General features: G+C 55.2%; 1 protein-coding gene across 2 annotated transcripts in view; it reads left to right on the forward strand.

Moving 5' to 3' along the window:
* The first annotated feature begins 6,613 nt into the window (after positions 1–6,613).
* ANKRD54 (ankyrin repeat domain 54) overlaps positions 6,614–14,659 on the forward strand; it is a 69,535-nt gene continuing 61,489 nt past the window's right edge. For both annotated transcript variants that reach the window (XM_076055649.1, XM_076055650.1), the window contains exons 1-2: positions 6,614–6,936; positions 12,281–12,543. In XM_076055649.1, coding sequence (XP_075911764.1) covers positions 6,788–6,936; positions 12,281–12,543 — 412 coding nt within the window. In that variant the 5' untranslated portion in view covers positions 6,614–6,787. The remainder of the gene's footprint in view (positions 6,937–12,280; positions 12,544–14,659) is intronic.

The raw sequence follows: 14,659 nt of genomic DNA on the forward strand, positions 1-14,659 counted from the left end.
TCCCTCCCCCCCCTCCACCCTCCCCCCCTCCCTCCCTCCCCCTTCCCTCCCCCCCCCCTCCATCCACCCCCCCTCCTCAATCCTCCCTCCACCCCCCCATCCCCCTTCATCCTCCCTCCCGCCCCACCTCATTGGTCCGTTCGAATTCCCTCGACGGGCCCTCCTCTCTCCGATTGGGTCCCAATTAGCGCCGCGGCCCCGCCCACTCATCACTTTGGGGGTCCTTGAAGGAGGGGGAGGAGCCTGCCCCCCCCCACCCACCCCACCCACATTTATAGGTGGCCAGGAAGGTCATGAGTGGGAGGCTTCCCTCACAATTCCAGGTGCCCGTTAAACTCTTGGAGGATGAGTAGGATTGTTTTATATTTAAAAAAAATTTGCGTCATTTTTTTGTTTTTTTTTTTAAACTCCGCTGGCTGTTCCCTCTTCTTTTCTCGTCGTTCGCCGGTCTCCCCCATCTCTCCCCCTCTCTCCCCCATCTCTCCGTCTCGCTCTGAGCGCGCGTGAACATTTTTTTTGTTGGTTTTTAAAATGTTTTTTAACGCCCTCTTTAGCAGAGTAAAAGTCGTTGTTGTTGTTGTCGTTGTTGTTGTTGTCGTTGTCGTTGTTGTTTCCCTCCCTCCCCTCCCCCCTTCGAATTTGTTTTTTGTACGAGCGAGGTGGTTGAGTCCGGAGTAAAACGTCCGACCTCCTCACCTTGCAGCTCTTCTCTGTCGTGGTGAGGAGAGTCGTGGTGAGTGGTGAGGAGAGTCGTGGTGAGGAGAGTCGTGGTGAGGAGAGTGGTGGTGAGTGGTGAGGAGAGTGGTGAGGAGAGTCGTGGTGAGTGGTGAGGAGAGTCGTGGTGAGGAGAGTCGTGGTGAGGAGAGTCGTGGTGAGTGGTGAGGAGAGTGGTGAGGAGAGTCGTGGTGAGGGGAGTCGTGGTGAGTGGTGAGGAGAGTCGTGGTGAGTGGTGAGGAGAGTCGTGGTGAGAAGAGTCGTGGTGGTGAGGAGAGTGGTGAGGAGAGTCGTGGTGAGTGGTGAGGAGAGTCGTGGTGAGAAGAGTCGTGGTGGTGAGGAGAGTGGTGAGGAGAGTCGTGGTGAGTGGTGAGGAGAGTCGTGGTGAGGAGAGTCGTGGTGAGTGGTGAGTGGTGAGGAGAGTCGTGGTGAGTGGTGAGTGGTGAGGGGAGTCGTGGTGAGTGGTGAGGGGAGTCGTGGTGAGTGGTGAGGAGAGTCGTGGTGAGTGGTGAGGAGAGTCGTGGTGAGGAGAGTCGTGGTGAGGAGAGTCGTGGTGAGGAGAGTGGTGGTGAGTGGTGAGTGGTGAGGAGAGTCGTGGTGAGTGGTGAGGAGAGTCGTGGTGAGTGGTGAGGAGAGTGGTGAGGAGAGTCGTGGTGAGTGGTGAGTGGTGAGGAGAGTCGTGGTGAGTGGAGAGTGGTGAGGAGAGTCGTGGTGAGTGGTGAGGAGAGTCGTGGTGAGGAGAGTCGTGGTGAGTGGTGAGGAGAGTCGTGGTGAGGAGAGTCGTGGTGAGTGGTGAGGAGAGTCGTGGTGAGGAGAGTCGTGGTGAGTGGTGAGTGGTGAGGAGAGTCGTGGTGGTGAGGAGAGTGGTGAGGAGAGTCGTGGTGAGTGGTGAGGAGAGTCGTGGTGAGAGTCGTGGTGAGTGGTGAAGAGAGTCGTGGTGAGTGGTGAGGAGAGTCGTGGTGGTGAGGAGAGTCGTGGTGAGGAGAGTCGTGGTGAGTGGTGAGGAGAGTCGTGGTGAGGAGAGTCGTGGTGAGTGGTGAGGAGAGTCGTGGTGGTGAGGAGAGTGGTGAGGAGAGTCGTGGTGAGTGGTGAGGAGAGTCGTGGTGAGAGTCGTGGTGAGTGGTGAAGAGAGTCGTGGTGAGTGGTGAGGAGAGTCGTGGTGGTGAGGAGAGTCGTGGTGAGGAGAGTCGTGGTGAGTGGTGAGGAGAGTCGTGGTGAGGAGAGTCGTGGTGAGTGGTGAGTGGTGAGGAGAGTCGTGGTGGTGAGGAGAGTGGTGAGGAGAGTCGTGGTGAGTGGTGAGGAGAGTCGTGGTGAGAGTCGTGGTGAGTGGTGAGGAGAGTCGTGGTGAGTGGTGAGGAGAGTCGTGGTGAGTGGTGAGGAGAGTCGTGGTGAGGAGAGTCGTGGTGGTGAGAGTCGTGGTGAGGAGAGTCGTGAGTCGTGGTGAGTCGTGGTGATTCGTGGTGAGGGTCGTGGTGACAGAGTAATCCAATGTATATGTGAGCGTGAGAAATCTAAGAGAGAGGCACACACACAGAGACACACAGAGAGTCGGAAATAACAGCTGACATCGGCAGGCAGGATGGAATCATCACAGTCAGTTAAGACTTTGATCATCGGTTTATTCACCCTTTTATCTCGCAACAAAGCTGACACCTTTTTTATACAAGGAGTCACGTTTACATTGACCACAATACCTGCGGTCGGAACGCAAACACACAAAACCACAACACAAACTCTGATAATGTTTGTGGCACTGTCCTTGAATTTGATTGGTCCACACCCGAGACGGCTTTCTTTAGAGGCCCTTAAGTCTCCACTGGTGTTGGACCAGAAGACGCCAAAAGGCGTCACACAACTCAAAGGCAATGCACCATCAGAGCTCGGGGTCAAGCATTTACACAACATTGGAAAAACCTCATTTGCCAGTAACAAATTATGACAATTGATTTTTTACTCTTTTATCTGGCAAAAAAACTGACACCTTTTTTATACAAGGAGTCATGTTTACATTGACCACAATACCTGCGGTCGGAACGCAAACACAAAACCACAACACAAACTCTGATAATGTTTGTGGCACTGTCCTTGAATTTGATTGGTCCACACCCGAGACAGCTTTCTTTAGAGGCCCTTTAGTCTCACGTTGGTGTTGGACCAGAAGACGCCAAAAGGCGTCACACAACTCAAAGGCAATGCACCATCAGAGCTCGGGGTCAAGCATTTACACAACATTGGAAAAACCTCATTTGCCAGTAACAAATTATGATAATTGGTTTTTTACCCTTTTATCTGTTACTGGCAAATGAGGTTTTTCCAATGTTGTGTAAATGCTTGACCCCGAGCTCTCATAGTCTGATGGTGCATTGCCTTTGAGTTGTGCGACGCCTTTTGGCGTCTTCTGGTCCAACACCAGTGGAGACTAAAGGGCCTCTAAAGAAAGCCGTCTCAGGTGTGGACCAATCAAATTCAAGGACAGTGCCACAAACATTATCAGTTTGTGTTGTTGTTTTGCGTTCCGACAGCAGGTATTGTGGTCAATGTAAACGCGACTCCTTGTATAAAAAAGGTGTCAGTTTTGTTGCCAGATAAAAGGGTAAAAAAAAACCGAATTGTCATATTTTTGTTACTGGCAAATGAGGTGTTTCCAATGGTATGGAAGTTCAGACTTTACCTGGTTAATCTAACGCCCTTCCAACGATTGCTCAGTCTGTGCCGAGTCTTCTCAGGTCGGCGTCGTGTCTGTGTTCATATTTCTGGATGGCTTCACGAGCGAATCCCTGAAGGTAGCCGGCAGGTTTGCAGAGCACCTCCGTCTTGGAAGAATCAATTTCGCGTGAGCCCACGGCGGTAAGACAATGATCGGCAACGGCCGAGGTGTTGGTCCTACCGCGTTTCAGATCCGCCTTGTGTTGTTCACGGACGCGGTCCGAGACACGTCGCTTAGTCTCCCCCAATGTTGCTGCTGCCGCTGTCGCAACCACAACTCAGGTTTGTAGACGCCGGGGTATTGCATGTCAGGAATCGCATCCTTCACAGATGGGATTAAAATTTGATTGAAAGCTTTTCGTGACTGCAGGGATTCATATTCGTGGTTCTTTCGGTAAAGTCACCGCCACGTAGATGGGGAAGCAATAAAACAAGAAAAACTATAAAACAATAAAATTCTCACGACGTTTGGACTGCAACACGAGAAGCAATCATCATCAGGTGTGAAAACCACGTAGAAGGGAAACAATAAAATAATAAAAACTATAAAATAATGAAATTCTCACGACGTTTGGACTGCAACACGAGAGAAGCAATCATCATCAGGTGTGAAAACCACGTAGAAGGGAAACAATAAAATAATAAAAACTATAAAACAATAAAATTATCATGACGTTTCGACTGCAACACGAGAAGCAATCATCATCAGGTGTGAAAACCACGTAGATAGGGAAACAATAAAATAATAAAAACTATAAAACAATAAAATTCTCACGACGTTTCGGACTGCAACACGAGAAGCAGCAATCATCATCAGGTGTGAAAACCACGTAGAAGGGAAACAATAAAATAAAAACTATAAAACAATAAAATTATCACGACGTTTCGGACTGCAACACGAGAGAAGCAATCATCATCAGGTGTGAAAACCACCACGTAGAAGGGAAACAATAAAATAATAAAAACTCTAAAACAATAAAATTATCACGACGTTTCAACCGCAACACGAGAGAAGCAATCATCATCAGGTGCGAAAACCACGTAGAAGGGAAACAATAAAATAATAAAAACTATAAAACAATAAAATTATCACGACGTTTCGGACTGCAACACAAAGCAGCAATCATCATCAGGTGTGAAAAATCACGTAGATAGGGAAACAAAATAATAAAAACTATAAAATCCTCACGTTTCGGACTGCAACACAAGCAGCAATCATCATCAGGTGTGAAAACCACGTAGATAGGGAAACAATAAAATAATAAAAAACTATAAAACAATAAAATCCTCACGACGTTTCGGACTGCAATACGAGAGAAGCAATCATCATCAGGTGTGAAAACCACAGCAAGAAAACTTGAAAAAGTGGCGTTTTTTAATTTATTTTAAAAACCCGTTAGCACCACGGAGAGCGATTTGACAGTTTGTGTAAGGACAGCTGAGGTGGTCTCGGACTGAAAATCGGACAGTTTGCGGGCTGATTGAGTTGAATGGTGGAGACGATAGGGACGGAGCGGGCTGGATTTGTTTTGGAGGCCGTAAGATCTGGGCGGCCTAGCGGCCGGAGGTTTGAGGGAAGCTTCTTGCTTGCTCTCGAGAAGTCGCGCTGGTGATGACATTGTTGGTTTCAGTGGCCAGGCGGTTGGTGGGATCTCTGTTGATTGTTGGCCTGGCTGCCATCGTTAAGAAGGTCCTGAATTTTGTCGTTGTCAGTGGTTGTATCCATGGTGGCATTGCCCTTGTCGGCTGAGAGGATGGCAATGTCACCTCATTGTGGTTTTTTTTTTTAAAAAAGATAAGAGAGTTCAAAACATGATGCCTTGAATTTTGATTTAAAGCTTTCGTGACCGCAGTAATTCATATTCTTAGTTTTTTCGGTAAAGTCACCACGTTGAAGAGAAACAACAAAATAATAAAACATATATATAAAACAATAAAAAATTCTCACGACGTTTCGACCATAACTGTTTTATATATTTTTTTTCTTATTTTGTTGTTTCTCTTCAACGTGACTTTACCGAAAAAACTAAGAATATGATGCCTTGAATAAAGGTGTCAGTTTTTGTGCCGGTTAAAAGGGTAAAACGTATTCCTATATCTTGCTGATGTTGCTAATGGGTCTCTCAGCGTTTTTTGATGATGGCAGCGATTTCAGATCCGACAGACCCAGTAGGTGCCATGGGTTGTACTGCTGTGCCAGGCTAGGTGCACGAGGAGGAGGAGGTCACGTGACAGACCCAGCAGGTGCCATGGGTTGACTGCTGTGCCAGGCTAGGTGCACGAGGAGGAGGAGGAGGTCACGGGACAGACCAGCAGGTGCCATGGTTGACTGCTGTGCCAGGCTAGGTGCACGAGGAGGTCACGTGACAGACCCTGCAGGTGCCATGGGTTGACTGCTGTGCCAGGCTAGGTGCATGAGGAGGAGGTCACGTGACAGACCCAGCAGGTGCCATGGGTTGACCGCTGTGCCAGGCTAGGTGCATGAGGAGGTCACGGGACAGACCCAGCAGGTGCCATGGGTTGTACTGCTGTACCAGGCTAGGTGCACGAGGAGGTCACGTGACAGACCCTGCAGGTGCCGTGGGTTGACTGCTGTGCCAGGCGAGGTGCATGAGGAGGAGGTCACGTGACAGACCCTGCAGGTGCCATGTGTTGACTGCTGTGCCAGGCTAGGTGCACGAGGTCACGTGACAGACCCAGCAGGTGCCATGTGTTGACTGCTGTGCCAGGCTAGGTGCATGAGGAGGAGGAGGTCACGTGACAGACCCTGCAGGTGACATGGGTTGACTGCTGTGCCAGGCTAGGTGCATGAGGAGGAGGAGGTCACGGGACAGACCCTGCAGGTGCCATGGGTTGACTGCTGTGCCAGGCTAGGTGCACGAGGTCACGTGACAGACCCAGCAGGTGCCGTGGGTTGACTGCTGTGCCAGGCTAGGTGCAGGTTACAGTTCTGTGGGTGGCTCTCTGTTGTGTGTGGTGAGTCTATATCTATGGGCGTGGTCAGCGCGCGTAGCCTAATTAATATTCATGAGACGGAGGTGGGTGGGGCAACTGAGGGAAAAAGGGGGCGGGGGCAAAAGGAGGGGAGGGGGCAAAGGAGGGGGCGTGGCAAGACGAGGGGGCGGGGCACAAAAAGGGGGTGGGGGCAAAAGGGAGGGAGAGAGAGTGGTGGGAGTGAAAGGGGCGTGGCAGGGAAGAAATCCGCGGGGGGGCAATGGCGGCAACTGATCGAGCGGTGTCGTCGTCGTCGTCGGCGGCGGCTGCCGATGCTTCGCTCCCCCTCGACTGATCGCCTCACCCCGGGGCGGCGGTGGCGGCTGCGACCGATCGCGGCCCTCGTGAGGCGACGGCCGCCGAGCGCTCGGCGATGAGCGCCTTCGATTGCCGCCCGATGTCGGCGGATGACGACGCGGTGTCGATGGCGGCGGGAGGAGGCGTTGGTGGGGAGGGCGGCCCCACCGTGGGCGACCTCCTCAGCGACTCCGACTTCAGCGCGCGCACCGCGCACTACCTCAGGTGGGGCGGCGGGGCGGGGCGGCGGGCGTTGCGATGGTAACGGGGCGCTTTAATGAGATGCTAATTGTATGTTAAGAATATGCCAACGTATCGCGGGGGGGGGGCGTGGGGAGGGGAAAATCGGTGTTTTAATGCTGCTAATTATATGCTAATGATATGTTAATGCGGTGGAGGGGGGTGCTTAATGATAGAGACCCGCAGAGACCCTCACTAACACAGAGACCCACAGAGACCCATACAGACACACAGAGACCCACAGAGACCCACAGAGACCCCAGAAGACCCATACATGAGTATGGGTCTCTGTGTGGTCTCTCTGAATAATGGGTCTCTGTGTGTCTGAGTATGGGTCTCTGTGTGTCTCTGTGTGTCTCTATGAGTATGGGTCTCTGTGTGTCTCTGTTTGTCTCTATGAGTATGGGTCTCTATGAGTATGGGTCTCTGTGTGTCTCTGTGTGTCTCTATGAGTGTCTCTGTGTGTCTCTATGATTATGGGTCTCTGTGTGTCTCTATGAGTATGGATCTCTGTGTGTCTCTGTGTGTCTCTATGAGTATGGTCTCTGTGTGTCTCTATGAGTATGGGTCTCTGTGTGTCTCTATGAATGTGTCTCTGTGTGTCTCTCTGAGTATGGCTCTCTGTGTGTCTCTGTGTGTCGCTATGGGTATTGGTCTCTGTGGGTCTCTACGAGTATGGGTCTCTGTGTGTCTCTGTGTCTCTATGAGTATGGGTCTCTGTGTGTCTCTGTGTGTCTCTATGAGTGTGTCTCTGTGTGTCTCTATGAGTATGGGTCTCTGTGTGTCTCTATGAGTGTGTCTCTGTGTGTCTCTATGAGTATGGGTCTCTGTGTGTCTCTGTGTGTCTCTATGAGTATGGGTCTCTGTGTGTCTCTATGAGTCTGGGTCTCTGTGTGTCTCTATGCGTATGGGTCTCTGTGTGTCTCTGTGTGTCTCTATGAGTATGGGTCTCTGTGTGTCTCTGTGTGTCTCTGTGTGTCTCTATGAGTATGGGTCTCTGTGGGTCTCTGTGGGTCTGGGTCTCTGTGTGTCTCTATGAGTCTGGGTCTCTGTGTGTCTCTATGAGTCTGGGTCTTTGTGTCTCTATGAGTCTGGGTCTTTGTGTCTCTATGAGTCTGGGTCTTTGTGTCTCTATGAGTCTGGGTCTCTGTGTGTCTCTATGAGTCTGGGTCTCTGTGTGTCTCTACGAGTATGGGTCTTTGTGTCTCTATGAGTCTGGGTCTTTGTGTCTCTATGAGTCTGGGTCTTTGTGTCTCTACGAGTATGGGTCTTTGTGTCTCTATGAGTCTGGGTCTTTGTGTCTCTATGAGTCTGGGTCTTTGTGTCTCTATGAGTCTGGGTCTCTGTGTGTCTCTATGAGTCTGGGTCTCTGTGTGTCTCTGTGAGTCTGGGTCTTTGTGTCTCTATGAGTCTGGGTCTTTGTGTCTCTATGAGTCTGGGTCTCTGTGTGTCTCTGTGAGTCTGGGTCTTTGTGTCTCTGTGTCTGGGTCTTTGTGTCTCTATGAGTATGGGTCTCTGTGTCTCTATGAGTATGTTTCTCTGTGTGTCTCTATGAGTCTGGGTCTCTGTGTGTCTCTATGAGTCTGGGTCTTTGCGTCTCTATGAGTCTGGGTCTTTGTGTGTCTCTATGAGTCTGGGTCTCTGTGTGTCTCTATGAGTGTGGGTCTTTGTGTCTCTATGAGTCTGGGTCTCTGTGTGTCTCTATGAGTATGGGTCTCTGTGTGTCTCTATGAGTATGGGTCTCTGTGGGTCTCTGTGTGTCTCTATGAGTCTGGGTCTCTGTGTGTCTCTGTGAGTCTGGGTCTTTGTGTCTCTATGAGTCTGGGTCTTTGTGTCTCTATGAGTCTGGGTCTCTGTGTGTCTCTGTGAGTCTGGGTCTTTGTGTCTCTATGAGTCTGGGTCTTTGTGTCTCTATGAGTATGGGTCTCTGTGTCTCTATGAGTCTGGGTCTTTGTGTCTCTATGAGTATGGGTCTCTGTGTCTCTATGAGTATGTTTCTCTGTGTGTCTCTATGAGTCTGGGTCTCTGTGTGTCTCTATGAGTGTGGGTCTTTGTGTCTCTATGAGTCTGGGTCTTTGTGTGTCTCTATGAGTCTGGGTCTGAGTCTACGCATCTACAATGACTAAAAGTTGAAAGCGATTTGAAGCATGTTTATTTTTTGTGGGGGGTAGGGGGCAGAGCTTTGTGACGTCATATTTGAGGGGGGGGGGGTAAAAAAAATCGCGTGATATCATTTATGCCCCTCATAAGTAAAGTCCATGTGTGAAAATTAGGGCTTCGGGGCTGAGTTTTACGAATTGCGCGGGCTTTGGTCGTTACCTCTGTCTCCATTGCAAAGCTGCTGGTAATGGACCACGGCTGTTGTTTGTCCGTCGTGGAGCATCGGACATTCCGCTGTGTACACAGCACTGTACGTACAGTACGGGGCACTGTACGTACAGTACAGCGTGGTGGACATGACTGTACCCAGCGCGCCGCGCTGCTGCTACTCGCTAGCTAACAGCACTTGCCCCTACAGCCCTGCTAGAGGCTACCTGGGGGAGCTTTGTCTGTGTGTGGTGTGTGTAGTACATAGACACTGCTGCTGCTACCTGGGTGACATTTGTCTTTTCTGAACCACCCACCCACCCACTCACCCCACCCACCCACCCACTCACCCCACCCACCCACCCACCCACTCACCCCACCCACCCACCCACCCACTCACCCCACCCACCCACCCACTCACCCCACCCACCCACCCACCCACTCACCCCACCCACCCCCCCACCCACCCCACCCACCCACCCCACCCACCCCACCCACCCACCCCACCCACCCCACCCACCCCACCCACCCACCCCACCCACCCCACCCCACCCACCACCCCACCCACCCCACCCACCCACCCCACCCACCCACCCCACCCACCCCACCCACCCCACCCACCACCCCACCCACCCACCCCACCCCACCCACCCACCCACCCACCCCACCCACCCACCCACCCCACCCACCCACCCACCCACCCCACCCACCCCACCCACCCACCCCACCCACCCACCCCACCCCACCCACCCCATCCACCACCCACCCCACCCCACCCACCCCACCCCACCCACCCCACCCCACCCACCCCACCCCACCCACCCCACCCCACCCACCCACCCACCCACCCACCCCACCCACCCACCCCACCCACCCCACCCACCCACCCCACCACCCCACCCACCCACCCCACCCACCCCACCCACCCACCCCCACCCACCCCATCCACCCACCCACCCCACCCACCCCACCCACCCACCCACCCACCCCACCCACCCCACCCACCCCACCCACCCACCCACCACCCACCCCACCACCCACCCCATCCACCCACCCACCCCACCCCACCCACCCCACCCCACCCACCACCCCACCCACCCACCCACCCACCCCACCCACCCACCCACCCCACCCCACCCACCCCACCCACCCACCCCACCCACCCACCCACCCACCCCACCCACCCACCCACCCACCCCACCCACCCACCCCACCCACCCCATCCACCCACCCACCCCACCCCATCCACCCACCCACCCCACCCCATCCACCCACCCACCCCACCCACCCACCCCACCCACCCACCCCACCCACCCCATCCACCCCCCACCCACTCACCCCACCCACCCCACCCACCCCACCCACCCCACCCACCCACCCCACCCCACCCACCCCATCCACCCACCCACCCACTCACCCCACCCACCCCACCCACCCCACCCACCCACCCCACCCACCCCACCCACCCCCACCCACCCCACCCACCCACCCACCCCCACCCCACCCACCCCACCCACCCCACCCACCCACCCCCACCCCACCCACCCCACCCACCCACCCACCCCACCCACCCCACCCACCCACCCCACCCACCCACCCCACCCACCCACCCACCCCACCCACCCCACCCACCCACCCCACCCACCCCACCCACCCACCCCACCCACCCCACCCACCCCACCCACCCACCCCACCCACCCACCCCACCCCACCCACCCCACCCACCCACCCACCCCACCCACCCACCCCACCCACCCCACCCACCCACCCCACCCACCCCACCCACCCCACCCCACCCCACCCACCCCACCCCACCCACCCCATCCACCCACCCCACCCACCCCACCCACCCACCCCACCCACCCCACCCACCCCACCCCACCCACCCCACCCACCCACCCCACCCACCCCACCCACCCACCCCACCCACCCCACCCACCCACCCCACCCACCCCATCCACCCACCCACCCCACCCCATCCACCCACCCACCCCCACCCCACCCACCCCACCCACCCCACCCACCCACCCCACCCACCCCACCCACCCCACCCACCCCACCCACCCACCCACCCCACCCACCCCACCCACCCACCCCACCCACCCCACCCACCCCACCCCACCCCACCCACCCCACCCCACCCACCCCACCCACTCCACCCACCCCACCCCACCCACCCCACCCACCCACCCACCCCACCCACCCCACCCACCCACCCACCCCACCCACCCCACCCACCCCACCCACCCCACCCACCCACCCCACCCACCCCACCCACCCACCCCACGCCACCCCACCCACCCACCCACCCACCCCACCCACCCACCCCACCCACCCCACCCCACCCACCCCACCCACCCCACCCACCCCACCCACCCACCCCACTCACCCCACCCACCCCACCCCACCCCACCCACCCCACCCACCCCACCCACCCACCCACCCCACCCACCCCACCCACCCCACCCACCCACCCCACCCCACCCCACCCACCCACCCCACCCACCCACCCCACCCACCCCACCCCACCCACCCCACCCACCCCACCCACCCCACCCACCCCACCCACCCACCCCACTCACCCCACCCACCCCACCCCCACCCCACCCCACCCACCCCACCCACCCCACCCCACCCACCCCACCCACCCCACCCCACCCACCCCACCCACCCCACCCACCCACCCCACCCACCCCACCCACCCCACCCACCCACCCACCCCACCCACACCACCCACCCACCCACCCACCCCACCCCACCCACCCACCCCACCCCACCCCACCCACCCCACCCACCCACCCACCCACCCCACCCACCCACCCCACCCCACCCACTCCACCCACCCCACCCCACCCACTCACCCCACCCACCCCACCCACCCCCACTCACCCACCCACCCACCCCACCCACCCCACCCCACCCACCCACCCACCCCACCCCACCCACCCACCCACCCACCCCACCCCCACCCACCCACCCCACCCACCCACCCCACCCCACCCCACCCACCCCACCCACCCAGCATCCTGTGGCAGGGTCCCTGGGCACCCCCCACGCCTCTCGCTGGCGACCCCCTGGCGGGCCCCGCCCCCGGCCCCGCCCCCGGCTCCGCCCTCGGCTCCTCCCCCGCCCTCGGCTCCGCCCCCGGCCCCGGCCCCGCCCCCGGCCCCGCCCCCCATCGTCTCAAGGCCGAGAGGTTCCACGCGAGCAGGAGGAGGAGGGCCAGGAGGGGGCTGGGGGCGGCGCCGGGGGCGGCGGCCTCCACGGGCGGCGGCCACGCCCACGGTGAGCGTCACCATGGGAACGCTGTCACCATGGGAACGCTGTCACCATGGGAACGCTGTCACCATGGTAACTGTCATCATGGTAACACTGTCACCGTGGTAAAAGTGTCACCGTGGTAACAGTGTCACCGTGGTAACTGTCACCATGGTAACTATCACCATGGTAACACTGTCACTGTGACGCTGTCACCATGTGACACTCACTGCGGTGACAGTGTCACTGTAAACCTGTCTCACTGTCACTGTAAACCTGTCTCACTGTAAACCTGTCTCACTGTAAACCTGTCTCACTGTAAACCTGTCTCACTGTAAACCTGTCTCACTGTAAACCTGTCTCACTGTAAACCTGTCTCACTGTAAACCTGTCTCACTGTCACTGTGAACCTGTCTCACTGTAAACCTGTCTCACTGTAAACCTGTCTCACTGTAAACCTGTCTCACTGTAAACCTGTCTCACTGTAAACCTGTCTCACTGTAAACCTGTCTCAGTGTAAACCTGTCTCACTGTCACTGTGAACCTGTCTCACTGTAAACCTGTCTCACTGTAAACTTGTCTCACTGTGAACCTGTCTCACTGTAAACCTGTCTCACTGTAAACCTGTCTCACTGTAAACCTGTCTCACTGTAAACCTGTCTCACTGTCACTGTAAACCTGTCTCACTGTAAACCTGTCTCACTGTAAACCTGTCTCACTGTAAACCTGTCTCACTGTGAACCTGTCTCACTGTCACTGTAACCTGTCTCACTGTAAACCTGTCTCACTGTCACTGTAAACCTGTCTCACTGTAAACCTGTCTCACTGTCACTGTAAACCTGTCTCACTGTAAACCTGTCTCACTGTGAACCTGTCTCACTGTAAACCTGTCTCACTGTAAAACCTGTCTCACTGTAAACCTGTCTCACTGTAAACCTGTCTCACTGTAAAACCTGTCTCACTGTAAACCTGTCTCACTGTAAACCTGTCTCACTGTAAACCTGTCTCACTGTAAACCTGTCTCACTGTAAACCTGTCTCACTGTAAACCTGTCTCACTGTAAACCTGTCTCACTGTAACCTGTCTCACTGTAAACCTGTCTCACTGTAAACCTGTCTCACTGTAAACCTGTCTCACTGTTAACCTGTCTCACTGTAAACCTGTCTCACTGTAAACCTGTCTCACTGTCACTGTAAAACCTGTCTCACTGTCACTGTAAACCTGTCTCACTGTAAACCTGTCTCACTGTAAACCTGTCTCACTGTCACTGTAAACCTGTCTCACTGTAAACCTGTCTCACTGTAAACCTGTCTCACTGTAAACCTGTCTCACTGTAAACCTGTCTCACTGTCACTGTAAACCTGTCTCACTGTAAACCTGTCTCACTGTAAACCTGTCTCACTGTGAACCTGTCTCACTGTAAACCTGTCTCACTGTGAACCTGTCTCACTGTGAAACCTGTCTCACTGTAAACCTGTCTCACTGTAAACCTGTCTCACTGTAAACCTGTCTCACTGTAAACCTGTCTCACTGTAAACCTGTCTCACTGTCACTGTAAACCTGTCTCACTGTAAACCTGTCTCACTGTAAACCTGTCTCACTGTAAACCTGTCTCACTGTAAACCTGTCTCACTGTAAACCTGTCTCACTGTAAACACTGCTAAACCTGTCTCACTGTAAACCTGTCTCACTGTAAACCTGTCTCACTGTAAACCTGTCCTCACTGTAAACCTGTCTCACTGTCACTGTAAACCTGTCTCACTGTAAACCTGTCTCACTGTAAACCTGTCTCACTGTACACCTGTCTCACTGTAAACCTGTCTCACTGTAAACCTGTCTCACTGTAAACCTGTCTCACTGTAAACCTGTCTCACTGTCCACTGTAAACCTGTCTCACTGTAAACCTGTCTCACTGTAAACCTGTCTCACTGTAAACCTGTCTCACTGTAAACCTGTCTCACTGTAAACCTGTCTCACTGTAAACCTGTCTCACTGTAACCTGTCCACTGTGAACCTGTCTCACTGTAAACCTGTCTCACTGTAAACTTGTCTCACTGTGAACCTGTCTCACTGTAAACCTGTCTCACTGTAAACCTGTCTCACTGTCACTGTAAACCTGTCTCACTGTAAACCTGTCTCACTG

The sequence above is a fragment of the Petromyzon marinus genome, chromosome 72 (genome assembly GCF_048934315.1).
Source record: "Petromyzon marinus isolate PM22_M1 ecotype Great Lakes invasive population chromosome 72, UKy_Petmar_22M1.pri1.0, whole genome shotgun sequence".
In the NCBI taxonomy this organism is placed as follows: Eukaryota; Metazoa; Chordata; class Hyperoartia; order Petromyzontiformes; family Petromyzontidae; genus Petromyzon; species Petromyzon marinus.